Source organism: Manacus vitellinus, unplaced genomic scaffold, assembly GCF_001715985.3.
Source record: "Manacus vitellinus isolate BGI_N305 unplaced genomic scaffold, ASM171598v3 scaffold_81_pilon, whole genome shotgun sequence".
NCBI classification, from domain to species: domain Eukaryota; kingdom Metazoa; phylum Chordata; class Aves; order Passeriformes; family Pipridae; genus Manacus; species Manacus vitellinus.
In genome coordinates, this window is record NW_021940822.1 from 920,988 (window position 1) to 938,870 (window position 17,883).

General features: G+C 47.1%; 1 protein-coding gene across 1 annotated transcript in view; it reads left to right on the forward strand.

The window, feature by feature from the left end:
• The window catches only part of TTBK1 (tau tubulin kinase 1), an 89,987-nt gene extending 81,149 nt beyond the window's left edge, over positions 1 to 8,838 (forward strand). The window contains exons 14-15 of the mRNA XM_018085491.3: positions 2,952 to 4,543; positions 4,848 to 8,838. Coding sequence (XP_017940980.1) covers positions 2,952 to 4,543; positions 4,848 to 5,274 — 2,019 coding nt within the window. The 3' untranslated portion in view covers positions 5,275 to 8,838. The remainder of the gene's footprint in view (positions 1 to 2,951; positions 4,544 to 4,847) is intronic.
• The last annotated feature ends 9,045 nt before the right edge of the window (positions 8,839 to 17,883 follow it).

Below are 17,883 nucleotides of genomic sequence, written 5' to 3' on the forward strand. Positions count from 1 at the left end.
TTAGGAATCTTCTGTACCAGCTGTGTGGTGATCTCAGTTAATTTCTGGCAAATTGAAGTCCCTCATAAGGACAAGGGCAGTTGACTAAGTGTCCCTTAGTTCCTCAAAGATTAATTTGTCAGCATCATCGTCCTGGCTGGGAGGTCCATAGCAGACTCCCATGATGACATCGGCCTTATTTGTTTGCCCCTTGATTCTTAACCAGAGTCTCTCAACTGTGCCATTGCCAGTTGTGAGCTCCACACATTCTAACCTTTGAACTGCCTCATGAAGGGAGGTGCCAGATTCTTCTCAGGGGTGCGCAGTGAAAGGTTGAGATGCAAGGAGTTGCATTAAAGAAAAGTTAGATATAGGAATTAATATATTAAAACCCCCACCCTTTTAACCATGAAGAGCCTCAAATGCTAGGAGGGGGTCCCAGAGAGGTTGTGGGATCTCCATCCTTGGAGATACTCAAAACTCTGCCGGACACGGCCCATCGCAGCCTGGTCTAAGTTGGTCCTGCTTTGAGGGGTGATTGGAGCAGGGACCTCCAGAGATTCCTTATACCTTTTTTATTCTACAACTTTAAGATCCAGGCTAAGCCTCTCCACTCCCAGTCTTCTGACATCTTCCCTCAGTTCTCCCCATCAGAACAGCATAGCAGAAAAGTTTTTCTCTGGCCTTTAGGGAATAGTCCTAGGGCAGTTGAGTGTGCTTTTGTACAAAAGACACATAATAACTGTCAAGACAGGAACCAGTTCTAGTGAGTTGTACAACTCTCTAGTGAGTTGTACAAACTGGGAACACCTTGTTCAGCAGTGACCACTTGCATCAGGCTGCTGATCACATTAACTCAACAGTGAAGACAGTGTCAGACTCTAATGCCTTAGGACAGTCTCCTCTTAACAGCTTCAGGTGATGATAGTAGTGAAGATAAGAAAATATGTGTTACAATAATACTTGGCCCAAGAGCCGGTTCAACAAAGTTTCTTTTAGTTGTATATTCATGCTCTTTGGAGTTTCTCCATGGTGCATTTAGAGTGGCAAAGTAGCCAGTCTCAGGCTCTTTTAAGGAATGCATTCTGGCAATTTTGGGGTACTGCATGCAACAGTTAAGCAGTCCAAGTCTCCCAAAGGTAGGTAGAAGCCAAGAAATCACTTTTGTGCTTGGGGTGCAGTGTCCATGCAGGGAAAATAGAAAATACATGGAGAAATTGAAATGACAGATAGAAAGGCAGTCCATTTGCTAAATACTGCAAGGAATTTGTAGAAGTGGAAGTACATGGAGGTTAGAAAAGTATCTACAACATGACTCAACAACAGCAAAGGGGCACTAGAGCACAAGAAATAAAGAGCCATTATTTTTTCTTACAGCAACATCCTGCTGTCCAACTTCATGTCATATCTTATTGCTTAGTGCAATCTCATCTCAGAAAAGCTTCTGATGTCTTGCAAGGGAAAGAGCTATTGAGGAAAGAGGGGCTGCTGGAGACAGAGCTGGTGGTGGGACAAGACTGCAGGGCACAGAAACCGAATCTCTGGCCTATATAGGATGTGCATTGCAGGACTGGATTCAGTTCACCTTGACCGCAAAGCAGATGAGATGACACAAGCTAAGGGCTGGGAGGAGATTTGAAGGTCTAGATAGGAGCATATTTCAATATGCAAAGAGAAAGCAGCAGTCATCCATCTGCATCATCAACCCACCACAGCATCTAGAAAATGGGGTGCCATAGAGCAGCAGAGGAACCGTTGTTGGGGTTGTGAAACTCATTCCATAGCCAGGTGAAAGTGGGAGCTGTTGGCAGCTCTGGAGTTTTCATAGTTAAGGGGGAGCTTGTTTAGTTGTTAGGCTTGTGTATCCTAAATATCCTCTGACGCTGTCAAATGCCTCTTGAAAAAGCAGATATTTGGAGTCCTTCTGTTCATGATTAAATCTTTTTAAGGGTAACATGTAATGCATTATTGACCAGTTGAGTTAATGGAGAGGTTACAGTTTTCCAATAGAAGCATAATCTAAATTATTTGTTTTTAAATCCATTCTGCGGAGTGGTGCTGATGTGATTTTCATTTACAACCAATTGTTAATTAGGCCAAGCTTCAGTGGGCATTTCCTATTTATTTTGTCCTTTGGTCTTGCTTAGTCAATGTGTGCATGTGTGTGTGAGCTGCTGTTTTTCTGCAGTATCATTTGCAGTCATTTCACAGCCTGTCCCTGGGCACCTTACAGGCAGTCTCTCTGCCACAGACTGGAGAAAGACTGCCCCCACCACCTATCCTGTCCACCCTTTGCTTCTCATGGTTGGACACGCTAGAGTCTGATAATGACACTTTATGTGCCAGCTTTCATGACTTGCTGATGATTTTAGTGAACACAGAAGCCTGTAGAAGACAGAAGGAGGAGTTGCTGGAGCAGAAGAGGGGATGGATAGTGCAGCAACAGAACGCAGTAACACTACAAGGGTTACTGCCCCAGGGACAATGGTGGATGGCAATGGAAAGTGATAAGGAAGTTAGGGGTGCCTCTAGCCCAGAGGTGCCTCTTGAGTTCACTATGGCCTGGGGCATAAAAGAGAGTTGCTGAGTGGTTCCAGTAAAGGAGTGAATATGTAGATATATAAATACTGAAATAAATGTAGAAATACTGAAGAAGATTGGGAAATGTAAAAAAAATCCTGAAGAATTGCTTGAAAACAGTTCTATTTGGCCCAGGTTCAAGACTGCTAACAAATGAACTTCTCTGGCACATTTTTTTGCCTTCATTGGTAAGTATCTGTGAATCTCTGCTTTTTAAGGTTTATATGAATGAAATGATGGAGTGACCACTGCTCAGGCATGTATTTTGGAAGAGTGGTGGACTAGATACTTTCCACAGATTCTTCCCACTGCTGTTTATCCTGATGTCTTCTGTGTCAACGTTGTGTCTGAATACTAACTAACCCTCTTTTGTCACATCTGTCTTCTTGCAGGCATATATGCTGAAGTCGTTTGAAATGAATGGCCTGCCCAAGGTAGTCCCTTTAAGTTTGCCTTATCAAGACTTCAGAAAAGACATGTCAGACTACTGGGAAAAGCCTAAGGTATCCCAGCGGATAAAGAAAGTTGATTTTTCAAATATTGTCTTGACTGCTCCTTGCAAACCTCTGGAACCTTATCTGGAAATGAATGGAAAAGAAGAGGAGGAAGAAGATGAGGAAGACTACGAGGAGGAGGAAGATGAGGAGGATGAGGGGGAGGAGGGAAGCAATGAGATTGACATGCACAGTGGTTCCAGCAGCGACCTGAGTCAAAAAAGCACAGAGCGCAGCCAGGAGTGTGCACCATCCACACTCCTGGCTGATGACCAGAAGGGATCGAAGGGTCGAGCATCCACTGCTGACGGGGACGTGGAGCTGGAGGAAGGCTCAAAAACACTAGTGCTGTTTTCACCAGGTGATCTGAAAAAGTCTCCTGTGGCCACAGACTTAGCTCCAGAAGTTGATCTGGGCACTCTTGCTGCACTGACACCTCAGAGCGAGCGGCCTCAGCCTATGGGTAGCCAACTGGATGTATCTGAGCCAGGGACCCTGTCCTCAGTCCTTAAATCTGAACCAAAGCCTCCCGTGGCAGTGGCTACAGCTTCCTCCCCCTTTACCAAAGTTGAGCGCACATTTGTTCATATTGCTGAAAAGACCCACTTAAATGTCATGTCTTCCAGCAGCCAGCTGATGCGGCATGAGGAGTACTGCCCTCCGGGACAGTTTGAGGAAGTAATTATTGAAGAAGAGCTGGAGGACAACTTGGTCCTGGTAGAGAATGGAAGCATACATTCGGGGCTAGAAGGGGCGGAGACCGAGAGCTGTGCACTTTCAGCTAATCACATTGAAACCACCTCAGAGACAGTGGGGGAGCAGCTGGCCCTTCCCAACGGCATAGCAAAGCCTCCTGAGGACAAGCAGAAGCTCTCCAGCAAAGTGGTGCTCTCGCTGGATTTGGAAGAGCCTGGCAAGGTGGTTACCAGGGAGACTGGCCTTGAGAAGCCAGCATCAGTAGCAGGACACCTTAAGCGAGAAGAGACCCTCCTTGACACACCACAGCAGGGCCCCAGGAGGCTGCTGGGCTCCAGGTATAGAAGTCGGATACCCATTTTGTTCTCTGAGGAGGATACCGGCTCAGATCTTTCAACTTCACTCTCAGCCAAAGAACGGCTTTATAAGAGGGCAAAGCAACCTGACTTGGCTCGCCTGGTGATGGAGAAGAGACAGAACCGCCTCATCCGGCTGGCCTCTGGGGCTTCCTCCTCAGCCTCCTCCAGCGACGAGAGACGGCGAGCCTCAGAAACCCTGTCAGCCACTGGTTCTGAGGAGGACACCCATGACTCTGATGATTCTATCCCAAGGAAGGGAGGGAAGAAGGCTGCACTCCTGGGGAAAGAAGAGAGACCCATAAGCACAAAGAGCAGAATTCCTCGTCCTGTCACACCAGTGAAAACACCACTGGAGGCAGGAAGGTCAGAGATCTCCGTGGCTGTCGCAATTGCAGGGCTGTGCAACTCCCCGCAGGATGCAGCTGCTGTCTGCAGGTAAGATCAAAACAGTGAGAAATGCAAAGTGTTGGGCTTTTTGAGGAGACAGAGCCATGGCTCTGCTCTTCTCCCATGACGTCACCCTTCACTCAGCTTGAATGCATGGTCCATCTTTGTTTCCTACTGTCATTTCAGCTCAGCGGTGTGTGTAATTTTCACCTCTCTGTCTTCTTTTTTTGAAGCCTCTCTTCACTTGCCCTGGCTTTCCTTCCACAACCTCTTTCACTTGATCTGATCCTGCTAATAGCATGTGCCCCTTGCAGAAACTCCCCTTCATCCTCCTTCTTTTCTTCCCATGCAGGCTTCAGACACAGAGACCAGCTGGAGGTGTCCCAAATGAATGCCGAATAACGCAGGTACAAAGCCGGCTTCCGTCTTCACCAAGTTCTACTTCTCTTCCTCCACGGAGCAGCTCACGGAGGTCCAGCGGTGCATCCCCTCGGAGCCCTGTCCTTCCTTCAAGGAACCCCAGTACGTCCCCCAAAAGCCAGCTGCCACCTCGGAGGGAAAGTCCTTCTCCCTGCCGACAGCGTAAGCCAGGGACTGCTCCTCAGCGAGTTCCTCCTTCCCCCCGACCTCAGCCCTCAGCTCAGGCTCAGGGGCCAACAGGAGATTCCCTGCCATCTCCTAGCATGGCCAAAAAACGACAAAGAGGAAAAACCCAGACTCAGAGTCCAGCAACCAAAGGAAAGCAGATGTCCCTGGAAAGTAAGGCAGCTGCCAGATAATGATCTTCTTCTGCGAGCCCAACACACTGGGTAACTTCTGAGTATAGTATACACTTGAGATGCTGCAGCACAGCCTTCCATGCTGGACCCACGAGTGTATAGCGGTAGCTGTACTTCAATGCTTCACTCACACTCTCACCCCACACTGCAATCAGCTCCCATGGGCCTGACAGCCTCTGAGCCACGGAGCCTTCTTCAAGGGAGACATCCAGCCCTCAGCTCACGCTTGCTAGCGCACAGCACCAAACAGTGACCCCAGGCAGCCTGCCCAGTGCCTGGCCCTCCTCCCTCCCCAGGGATTCCCCTCTCTCTGTTAGCAATACCAGTCTCCAACACCACCCCCAGCTGTGGAAAGAGGAGCAGAGAAGAGAGCAAGGCCTGCTAAAGAGGAAGGCTCCTGTCCTTCAGGCAGCTCCCTCCTTTCTCCTTGCTGGGAAAACACCAGCCTTGGGCGCTGCCATCTACCTGAATGTTGGCTCACCTCCTGCCATCTCTGTTAGCAGGGGATTGCCTCCAGCTTAGCCAAGAGGGAGGGATGTGTCCTTGTGTGCTGAGAGAAGAGAAGCAGCAAGGTGGAGGGGGCTCTTCTTTCCAGAGATCCCTCTACAGGTGGGCATTGGGAGACAGGCAGTTCTTGCTGGATGCTCCTACCTGCTCCAATATGTCCCACAGAGGATGCCATCTGGCATTGCTGCTCAGTTGACACTGCTGCTGTTTCAGCAGACACCTGTGTGGTGGGTACTCAGGTGGAAGTAGGGATGTATTGGCAGCTTGCTGGGAAATCAAGAGGTCTTGCTAATTAATGTAGAAGGGAGCACACTGCAGCCACTTCTGTCTCAAACACCAGACTGTGATCTGTGGACACCGCATCTCCCAACAAGGGTGGTCCCTCTGGCCCTGAGTGTGGTTGGTGCCACAGACCTGTAGTCCACCAAACACAGCTCCATCGTGAAGATGTGAATAGTCACTGGATGCCTTTAGCTTTGGTGCCCCTTGCACCTAAATTTCTTGTGTTTTATTGTCACGCTCTTGGTGTTTGTGAATTTTGGCACTGTGGTTGAAAGTTCCCCTACGTGGCAGGGTGGGAAATTATTATCCTGTAGTATACCCAAAAGATGCTGCTTTGCAAGGAGAGGTTTGCTGGCACGCTGTGGATACCCTGTGCATTTCTATCCAAGAGTATAGTGGGTTGAGTGGCAGAGGTCAGGTTTCTGTCTTTTTCTTGGTGCTCAACTCTGCCACATGTTGTATCAGCACTAACAGTGTGAACATAAAAGTAAGGACTGTGCTCTTCAAGTAGTATTATCAGAGCAGAAGCTTAGCACTCAGCTAGAACTAAATCATTCAACTTTTTAGCCCCCAGACGAATTAGGAAGGCTTGAAAATAAAAGTGAGGAGGACCTGGCCGCATTTGAAGAGATCTTGAAGTAGATGAAATTTTCCCCACACCTCACAGGAGAAAATAGTCCAGATCCAAATAGTTTGGGCTTCACACCATTGTCATGCCTAAAAGAGGCTCTGCATGAGGCAGAACAAAAACACAGCTGCTCTGTACACCTATTCTTGCAGCTGCAACTACCTGCAAATATTTTCTATTTGCAGACAACAAAGCCTGATGAAAGGAGTCTGGACAGTAATAACCTTGATTCATTTGGACATGAATGCAAGCAGTCACACTGATGACTATTGAGTCCAAGAAATCCTGAAGTTGTTCATATCTACAGGGTATTCCAGGAACTGTCCTGGAAAGGAGCATGAGAGCTGTGACAGGGTGGCTGGGAGAAAAGGGTGCTCCTTGGACACCCAAACAGGGAAATGTCTAGAAACAGGACACAGGAGTTACCTCTTTATATGGCAGTTGCCAATGCTAAGAATTTATTTCACCTAGTTCAAAATGTTTTCCAGTGACATGGTTCATCCTGGTTGGGTAAACAGCAGAGCTTCCACTCTAGAAACACATGCCCTCATCTTTGCAGAGCAGCATTGGCAACTCAGAGGGAACTCAGGCTGTGGTATGATGGACTGTGCAGATTTTGCCACCAAAAGCAACATCCCTCCAAATTCCAGCTGCCTCATTGCACTTCTACCACCTCACAATGGAGCAGTTATTTGTTAAAGTGACTGGAAATGCTTATCCAGCATGAAAACAACAGCTCTGGTTTTCTGGTTTGGTTTTCATCTGGTTCAGTTCATCAGTCAGGTTCACCATTTGGTCACACAATAGAAGAAGGAGAGGACAGAGAGTGTGACCACTTCTAGTGGCGCTATAATGTCATATGAGTTTGAAGTGTGGGTCAGAATAGAACCTAAATACATCCTGCAGGTTTAGAAACTAGAAAACAGAATAAACACAAACACAGATTCTTCTGAGAAACATAAATCATAATGGGACTCCTATTAATTTATCGGAGGGCTATTAATTTTAGTGTGTTCAGATGGTAAGACTTTGTCGTGAAGCCTTTACCAGATCTCCATCCAGGTCTTAGATGCACCTGCCAAAAATGACACCGAAAGAGCTTGGAAAGAGGACTACAGGACTATTAACAGGGTTAGCAAACCTGCCTCATCATGGGAAGCCAATAAAGCACAATCAAAGTATTTGTTCAAGAGAAAGTTTAAAGGAGAGTTTTTGGCAGCACACCTATACCCGTGTCAGGGAGGAAGCTCCAGGGCAGAGACAAGGTCAGGTTGGACAGGGACCTGAGTAGCCTGCTCTTCTGGAAGGTGGCCCTGCCCACTGGGAGTGGGGTTGGAACCAGATGATTTTACAGTCTTTTCCAACCCAAACCATTCTAGGATTCTATGATCTTCCATCTGGCACATGAAGGAGGGAGTAGCTGAGAACAGCAGAGGAAGAAATTGGGCAAGCTTTTAGTTGTAAGCAATCCTCCAGTGAAACTCCTACAGAAATGTGGGGACTTTTTCTTACTAAAAGGTTTCTAAGAAACCGAGCTTTATTCTAAGGGGTCTTTCTATCATGACCCAGCCAAGTAGCAGGCAAGATGCTGATGACACCAAGGTAGCATCTCCTTGTGGTGCAGTAGATTCCTGGTCCCACCAGGACTCGTGCCAAAGCTGTCATAGGCTGGAGAGGCATGAGACAAGTCCCACAGTTTTCAAAAAGCCAGAGAAAGATCAGCAGCACAAAAAATAACAGCCATTCCCAGCACTGTTTGACAGGGCTGGGCTGAGGGTGCAGCTGAACCCACAGAGATCTGGGACTAGCATTAGTCATCTCTCCTTGTGGTCATGCTACCAGACTCCCTGCCCCAGCACCTTCCTGCTTCCCAACTGTCTCTGACATGGAGCGGAGCAGGAGAGTGCATCAAAAGCATGGTGTCTCCAGGTCATGTCTTCTGGGGTGGTACCCCAGGGTACTCCCATCACTGGGGAGCAGCACACCCTGTTTGCAGGAGTTCACAGTCCTCTTGTTTGTCTCTCAAGAGGCATTTTCCAGCAGGTGGATCAGCAGGGATACTCTCTGTTAGTATTACGGGGAAAACAGTCCTCTAAAAGGGTTAACAACTCCTCTGGCTCCTCTCTTCTTCCACTGCCCTGCAGGGAAGTTGGAAGGGCACCTGCCATAGCTGGAGCAAACACAGGAGATCATGTTTGGGAACAAGAGGGATGAAGCTGTGATGTTAGGGAGAAGTTAAGTGGTGGAGGAATGCCAGATGATCTAGTCTGGCCTCACAGAACAGGATGGGCTATCACATCCCAGAAATGTGGGGAGGCAAGATCCTGCTGTTCTCTGCAATGAGTCCTGTGCAAACTCTGTCAAGCCTCGAGGACACATGGGACTGCTCAAATACTGCTGTTGGTGTGTAGCTGTGTCCTTGCTGCAGAGGAGAGAAGATTGAAGAGAAGACATTGCTGACCAGAGCAGAGGAAATGTCTAGGAAGAATAAAAAAACACATGTGGGGTCAGGGAAAGAGAAGCAGGTTTCCCAGAACTTTCCCATGTTTGTGAGAATTTCTAGAAACAGCCTCACGCTACGTGGTTCCCATCAGTGTCTTTGCTTCAGGGTCTGTCCTGGCCAGCTGCAGGTAATCGTGCCCATGTGTGTTTTGAGGGAACTCCTGGGACAAGCTACCACTGTGCCTACATCTGTGTGTGCATTGGCATGGGCAGTGGGAACAGACAGGTCTAGTTCAGGGGAGCTTTATGGGGTCCCATATGTGTTGGGACTATAAGTGTCTTTGGGACTGCCTGGTGTCATGCTGAGTCTTCACATTACAGGGGTTTTATCTGCCAGCCGAGAGAAGGTGGCACACTGGCTGGTAAAAAGAGTCAGTGGCTGTTGCCTGGTCAGGAGTTGATTGCAAAGAAACAGGGATAGAGGGGGGATGTGCCAAGTGGCAAATCTGAGTTGTCAGTGCTAAGCCAGTGTGACAACAGATTATATGAGCAGAAGAAGAAAAAGGACCAATGCCACCACTCAGACTAATACCGTGGAGAGGCTCAAATACACAGATGGATGGAGCTGCTTAATTGATTTGTCTGGTTGGCAGCATAAAAACACTTCTGCTTACCTTCGTGCAAAAGGTGTTTTGGTAACAGATGTCTCTGAGTCAGTTGTGCTTGGAATCTGTGAGGGGCAGGAGACTTTCTAAATAAAGAATATTATAATATATATGTTATTATAACAATATAATATAACTAGTGACCATTATATATAGTGGTTAAAGGTTAAAAAGGATCCTGCTATTTTCAAGGAAGTCTTCTGATACTGTGACTTCTAATGTGTGCAGGACTGACTGCTGTGTGCAGTGAATGTGGGTGGGGGAACAGGCTACCACCCTACCAAAGTGCATGTGAGCTGTGAGGCTCCACTTGCCTGAGCACGAACTAGGGCCAAAGCACCACAGCTTGGGGGGTTGGCAGCTGTCATAGTTGCCATGTGACCTGTAATAGCTCCTGGAATGACATACATCTCTGTGGGGCATGGACCAGGATCTGAAGTGTCACTGCTGCCTTTGACTAACACAAGCATTGAGAGTTTGGTGGTGAAACATTTCAATTGAATGCAAGTTGTATCAGGGCAAGAGAATGTTTCACGTTTCTCCTTTCCAACACAGAGGTGTTTTCTCAGTGTAGATCCTGCTCCAGTAGCAGCTCAGTGGTCCCTTAGTGCACTTCTTTCTTCTCTGTATAGTTTACTGACCCATGGCATGATCCCACCACTATTCTACATGTATAGGCACCAATGCTCACCTAAGGCCTTGCCCTACACATCAATCACCCGCAGTTAAATTAATCTTGTGAACACAGTAAAAGTCCCATTGTGGACATGATGAGTCTGGTATCAAATGAATTTCTTCTGGCTTAACTGAAACATGCCAGTGCTTTATCTGTTTTCCAACTGCTCTTACAGCTCCACAAGAGGGAGAGAGCTTGGCCTCCTGTTCAGGCCCTTTCCTCTTGGGGTGCCTGCTTGTAACTGGGCTTCTGGGTGGAAGGCTGTGGGCTCACTCTGTGCTGGTTCCTGAGGTCCTCTGCAGAACCCCAAATAGTTGTTGTGCTCTTTATTAGCCTGTTGCTGCACTCCAAGGGTCTGGGACTACGCTGGCAGTGACAGCAGAGCCAACTGACGTTAAGCCTTCCCTGTGAGCTTTGGCATTGGTATCTCTGCGAGGCCAGAGAATATCTGTTGTTGCCAGCCTGATGTGAGCTATGATCCAGAGTACAGCCAAAATCCCATGAAATGACAGTGATTTGTACACCATCACTCTCCTGTCCCTTCATTCCTAATGTATCTCCTCTAGCAAATCTTGTCTTCAAAGTCACCATATACTCCCTGCAGGTCAGCCCCTCTATGCTTGGGGGATTGAAGCCCTCTTGGATTCTGCAGAGCTTGAGGCAGACTTGGCCACCAACCTATGCAGCATGCCCTGCACCATGCAGGCCAGTGCTCTTGGTCATAAGGAGGAACATCCCTTTTATTTCTGGAGCTGCAAATGTCTGGAAAGCGGGTCTAAAGTAAATATCGATGCCCTCTGTGCTGAAAGGAGGAAGGGAGCTACCAAATCCAAATGGATTCCTGGTAGGGACCGAGATAATAACTGCTCCTGCTCTTAGCTCCTAAACCAGAGGGGCCTGCAGGTGTGAGACCTCTGCTTTGGTGAGGATACTGCTGGACTGGTATCAGCGTGGGGCTTCTCAGTTGCTGCTCTGCCTCTGGCCTTGTTCATATTGCCCCTGCCTGGAGCACAGGAAGGTCTGACATGGGGTCACTGGAAGAGGCAGGGGCTAACATTTACTCAGCACATGGGTAGGTGAGGCCAAGGTGCATGGCATGGGCTCTGGGACTATTGCCTGCAGAGGGGGGGATGAGCTCTGCAGGACATGGAGGTTTAGTGGAGGAGTCCAGGCTCAACCATGTGTGTGAAAACCAGTGTCAGCGACACTACTGTGCTCTGGGACCTGGGCTGCTTCTTCTCCAGACAGGAATTGGAGGTGGAAACACAGATAATTTTATATATCTCCTTTTAACATGATAGCATGTGATTCTACACTAGACATTGTATCTGGCACACCGATATTTTCCTTCGCCTCTGGCACACTCTGGAGACAGGACTTCTGCTCCTTGGTACTGCCTGCCTGGAAATGTGACTGGGTCCAAAGGCTAAGTCTCTCTACATATCTTCTTTGCATTCTTTAGGAAAGCAGCTGGAGAATGTTTACACTCTGCAAACAGAATGTAGGACTCCGACTGAGGAACCACAATCCGGTTCAACTGCATGGCAAATTTCTTGGCCATAAAATCTGGCATGCATCACAGAGGCCCTGTCTGTGTACAGATCCACCTGGCATTTGTCATAATTTCAGATCGCATCTTAAAGAAAAATAAATGATGATGCCATTTCTTGTTCATACCAGACACAGTTGTCATTAGATTTGTTATTAAAAGGGGATTCTCGATCATGCCATTAAAAGCCTGTCTACCTTTTCATTGGTGTCTTCTCCTATTTATTGGTGTTGCCACATGTGAAGCAGGAATACCACCTGAATTGCTGCCAGGGGACCTTGTCTACAATTGTACTTGGGTTGCATTCCAGCTGTGTGGCAGCTCTGCCCCCCCTTCCTTCTCTGAAACCTCCTGCAGAGTTGTGCCCAGGTTGTCATAAAATCTCCTCACAAGGTATGTTCTTTTTTTCCTATATCATGTCAACTCCGTTGGCTGTGACTAACCCCAAAACACGTGCTGGCAAGGACCAAGAGCATTACATTATTTCCATATGAGCACTGATGCAGCTTCTGCCTGGTGCATGTAAACAGGCCTGCCAAAGCTCAGAGTTGTGTGATTTGCTGGCAACCTTTCACTGTGTCACAGTGGTAAAAGTGGCTCTCTCTTCTCTGATTCATGCAAGCAGGCAAAATCAGAGGAACAGCTTGGAGGAATCCACCAGAGCGGGCCTGTTGCTATTCATGCAAGACATGTTCCTGCACGATGAATCTTGTTCACAACCACACATCAGGCAGCAGGCTCAGCCATCCAGTTCCAAAACAGCATCTTTCAGAGAGCAAAGCCTGCTTTTTTAGCAAAATGAAACCAAACTAAAATAAAAATTTAAAAAGTAGCATTTGTAGAGATGTTTGCAGGACCTACATCTAGCTGGTCCATGCAGTCCAACTGGGACCTGCCTGGGGGATCTTCACTGAACTCCAGAGCTGGCCAGGGACAGTGTTTCACATGACTAGTCTCTTGCTCTTCCATTTTGTATGGTTTTCCCAATTTGAGCATATTTGGATTGATCCAATTTGGGATCATAACAATATCTCCCTGACCCTGTCTGTGCTGAGACCAACCGGCTGGGGCTGCAGCTGAACCTGCACATTAATATGCAGGAAGTGGAGCAGAAGCAAACCAGTAATGTGGCATGGTTTGACTTTTAATACTCTTAGACAATCTGACGTGACAGCTGAGGACAACAGCTCTTACAACAGTCCTTTAACTGTGTGCAATTTGCCTCATGTCTATTGTGTGCAGACCACACGTAGTAGCAGTTTCTTATCTAGCTTTGGGAAGGGGTAGTTGAAGAGGGAACACAGAAGCTATGAAGAATTGTTTTCATCAGTTTTTAAGTTCACACCCTTTCACCACTGTCACTTGGGCACCTTTATTTGGCACGATGCAGGCAGGGTGAGATACAGCTTACAAGCAGACAGCTGTCCTTTGTGGCCTGGCACGGGTAGGACAGGGCTCAAACTCATTACTTGGCTAAAGATTCATAAACTCATGGGGCCACCTCGCATGCACACAGCAGGTATACAATCTGCTGGCAAGTGGGTGTCAGTGTCCATGGCTCCCTGAAACAAGCTCATTCTCTTGTTGCTCAGTTTCCATCTCATTTTCTCTGCTGCCTTTTTTTTTTTTTGGAAGATTTTGTCTGTGAATCCTCTTGCTCTTCAGTGTCACCATCTCAACAATGTTACCTTCACCTGTGGAAAAACAATTTCAGTTGTGACTGAAATACCTATTTTAAACATTTGAATTTATGGTAAAATACCTTAACTAGCATCATGGTCTAGCACACAATATAAGTGCTTTTCCTGAGATTTCAGATTATAAGAAACCTAGAGGGTAAGAACATGATCTGTCCCAGTCAATGTGATTTTTTGGAAGCTGTCTTTGTTAGGTAAGTATGGTCGCTTATTTTTTTTTACATTGATCATAGCTAATCGTATACAGCAATTGACTAAGCATCCAAAAAACACTGATCCACAATTATAAACTGAGCTGCATAGTTCACAGGTGAGATCTGTCAAATAAGTTCTCCCTTGGAAAGGTGTTTCCTATGATGATAGATTTTATTCTTTCTCCTATAGCCAAAAGAAAACACATTTGACTCTAGTGAAGAATCCAAAATCATAGAAAGAAACAATGGGACCCAAGAAGCTCCTTAAAGTCTGTGTCGGTATCAGGCAGATGAAAATTAAAGCTGAGCAGCATAAACTGGGAAATTGAGAAATATTTCAGAACTTCATGGATCGGCTGCCAGCAGGAGGGTTTGCCAAGGGGCTTCATCACCACCCATAGACAGTGAAATGGGACATTCTCTGGAATACATGTTTGTCAGGCACAAGGTGCTGGGTACAATGCTGCCTGAGGCACTCTATCAAGTGAGAAGGTGAGTGGAGGAAGAAACTAAAACAGGCTGCTCTTACTGGAACAGTTCAAAGAAATATGAAAAAGACAGGTTTTTAGGAGGAGGGGGTATCTTTACTTGGACCATCTTTTGTTATTAGCTGGAAAAGCCAAAGAGACTGTTGGTCTCAGAGACCTTTCTTCTGCAATCACCTCAAGATATTTCAAGATAAGAAAAGCCCCAATACAGACAAGGCAAGCCACAGGAGAGCCTCAAACTGAAGGGAAAGCCCGCACTGCAAGGAAACATGGCTCACACTTGTCATTCCTAGCCTTGCCTTCATCTACCTGCTAATGGCAGCAGGTAACTCTGATGCACTCTCACAGTGGGGCCCAGGAGTCAGCTAGACCCAAGGATACACCTCCAAGCCTGTAGCTTCAAGGAAGCTGCTAAAATGTGTCACGTTGCAGAGAGCACATAGAGATGAAGAGACACTTACAGCATCTACACAGGTTTCATTATGTACAAAAAAATCTCAAAGAGAAAATAATGCAAAGGAATCCAGCTATTTAAATTCACCAATTTGTATTTAAAACAGTGAGGTAAAGCCTCAGATTTAAAATAACAGGCTAAACGAGTCCAAAACCCTGTGTTATAGTGTCCAGAGGCTCACAGCATAATTCAGACTGGAAGAGACCTCTGGAGGTCTCTAGTCAAAGCCCCAGCTCAGAGTAGGGTCAGTGCTGGGGTCCCACAGGGTTGCTCCCACTGGAGGAAGCTGCACCAGTGTCCCCAGCCTCAGAGGCACTGAGCACAACAGCAGGTCAGGAGTTCATCCTGCACTGAAAGCAAACCAACCAAAACCTATTCCTAGGGTCTGTCCCAGAGCTTCCAAGGGGGATGCCTGTTAACTGCCCTTCACCTGCCACCCATGCAGCTTCTTGCCTATGACCCAGGACTTCATTTATGCTCAGGCCTGTGTTTCCTATCCCCATCTGAGCTGTGTTAGACGTGTTCCTGTCTCCTGTCCTGGCTGCTGCACGGACCTAGGACCTACCTTGTAGTTTTGTCTCCAGTCCTTCTGCTCCAGACCAGGCTCTCTGGAAAGACTCTGGTACTGGTTCATCCTTTCCCTGTGTCTGGGGCTGTTGACTGACACTCTCCCACCCCTGGCTCTGCCAGCCATGCTGAGACACTGTGGGACTGTGGCCTGTTGGGGAGGGCACGCCCAGCGCTGGAGTCTTCCCAGCTCCTGGATCATCCCCTGCTCATGCTGCTCCCTGAACCAGTGGGTATATTCTGAGTTCCCTGGCAATGTTTTACTTCACATAGAATTATCCTGTCCAAGTGAGAGTAATTGAATCAGATGGTATTTCACCCCAGCAAATATTTTATGCTGCCTGGACTTCCCATTCCTGCTGTGTCTTTCCTTTTCTGACTGAAGGAGTAGTTTGGATTTGCCCCCTCCTCAGCAAAATGTATACTAATAATTTGGGCTGAATCCCTGCCCCGCTAGTTTCCCAACAGCACTGGTTAGATGAAAATAGTTCCATGAGATAGGGGAAGGGGTAGGAAGGGGCATTAGTCAGGTCTGGGGGATCTGTCTAGGAATCAGACAGCATGCAAGCACTGGCTGTGGACCCATGATCACACACAGCAAAAGAAATGGAAGTGGCTGATGTCCTTTCACTCTAAGGTAGGATCAGTGTTCACATTTATGATGGACAAGAAAACAAGCTTTGGCCAGGACCAGTTTACTTACAAAATAGTTTTCGTTTGTTTGTGCAATCAAGTAAAATGGCTGCACACCAGGCTGCTGCAAGTAATGGAAAGTAGAGGAATCTGTTAATGTAGCACCAAGTCAGAATGGCATGAAGTCCCTTTCTTCTAATCCAAAACAAAGATCTTCAGGAGCCCCAGGACCTCTTTGTTGGCTGCACTTTCGCTTTCTCCAACTGAGCTACAAAATCTGGTGCACACACATCCTGCCGAGATCATCCGGACACTGCTGCGGCACAGTGCACCTTAGACTGACACTGCAGGCATCCTGTGCTGACTTTCCCAGCTTTGTAGGGTTTTCCTGCCTAAACTGCCTTCGTAAATAATAGAAAAAATGGAGACTGCTGTGTGTGTGTCACATCTTCTTCCTGCAGGGCCTGCACTCAGCTGCAGTTAGAAGGGGACATTTCTGCCCTCTGACAGCGAATCTAGCTCAGTGGCTCTGATGGACACATATTTTCATGGCATAACTTAAAGGGAAGGGAGGATTTTGAGATCTGTATCTGTCCTATAGGAGAAAATTATCATTTAAGCACCAACCTGCAAGAACTGATCAGATCTCCAGGTACTCTGCAGCAGTTGATATACCTGTGGAGTGGCTCCAATTGCTAAAGGAACAAATCAGCTCCTTCTCTCCTTTCACCATCCAGGCTATTACAGCCCCATAGAAGGTGTTAGGAAATTACTGCTGGAAACAAAAAAGCTAAATTAGTCACCAAATAATTTAATAATCTACCCTCTCAATAAGTAGTTGGCATCCTGAAAAGGAGAAGAAAGAACTATTGCAAAAGAACACAGATGTGAAGTAAAAAGTAAATTTCTTTTTCCAGCAATATACTCTAAAGTCTGCTCACTCTCTCTGCTGCCACGCACGTTCAAGCTGTTTGAGTCAGGACCTGCATCTACTTAACCAAGTGGCATAGTCAATCACAGCGTTTGCACACAGGTTGGTGATTAACTCAAGCTGCTGACTGGTTAAAGGAACACATTTTGATTAGAGAAATAAAGGAATGTACATGCTAAGCAGTTGCGGTATGAACAGTAGAGCCTCAGGACTTGCAGAGCAATGATCCGTATCCTCGTTTCTGATGGGCAGGTTGGAGCTGCTTTCCAGTTTAAATATGCAGCAGCATATCAGTGAGAGTTTCTGTTCCTTGCTCTTACAAGACCAGTGGTGAAGAAAAATAATTTGTCCTTTGGTTCAACCTCAGGTTAAACTGTAACCCTGGAGCACAGCACTGACAGGTGTCCCTGCTTCACTTCTGTGGTCTTCCTTCATGCTGGTCTCAGGATGAGCATGAAAATGGTTCATAGCAAAGACTGGGGCAGTACATTATTTAAGCATGGGTGACCAGGAATGCTGCTGAAAAGAGGAAAGATCATCTAAGGACACAGCATGGTGGCCATTCCCTTGTAAGCGTGACTGTTCACAGCAGGAGCCCTTAAGAAAAGCTTTTCTAGATCTCTTCATCTCTACTTGCTGCTCTCCAGCCCCTTCTTCCCAGCCCTTTGCTGCAGGGCAGGGGCAGTGCAGACCAGCTGCTCTCAGCAGCACCTGGCAGCCAGCACCACTTGCACTTTACCTATGCCAGTCTCTTGGTGTGCCTGCATCCCAACACTAATGTCCCTGCTCTCCAGGTGGATGGTCAAACCGGAGCTTCTTTAAAGCAGAGCATGTCCCGGGGCACCAGCTTCGAGAAAGGTTTGGAATGACACATCAGTATCCACCAACATTCAAGA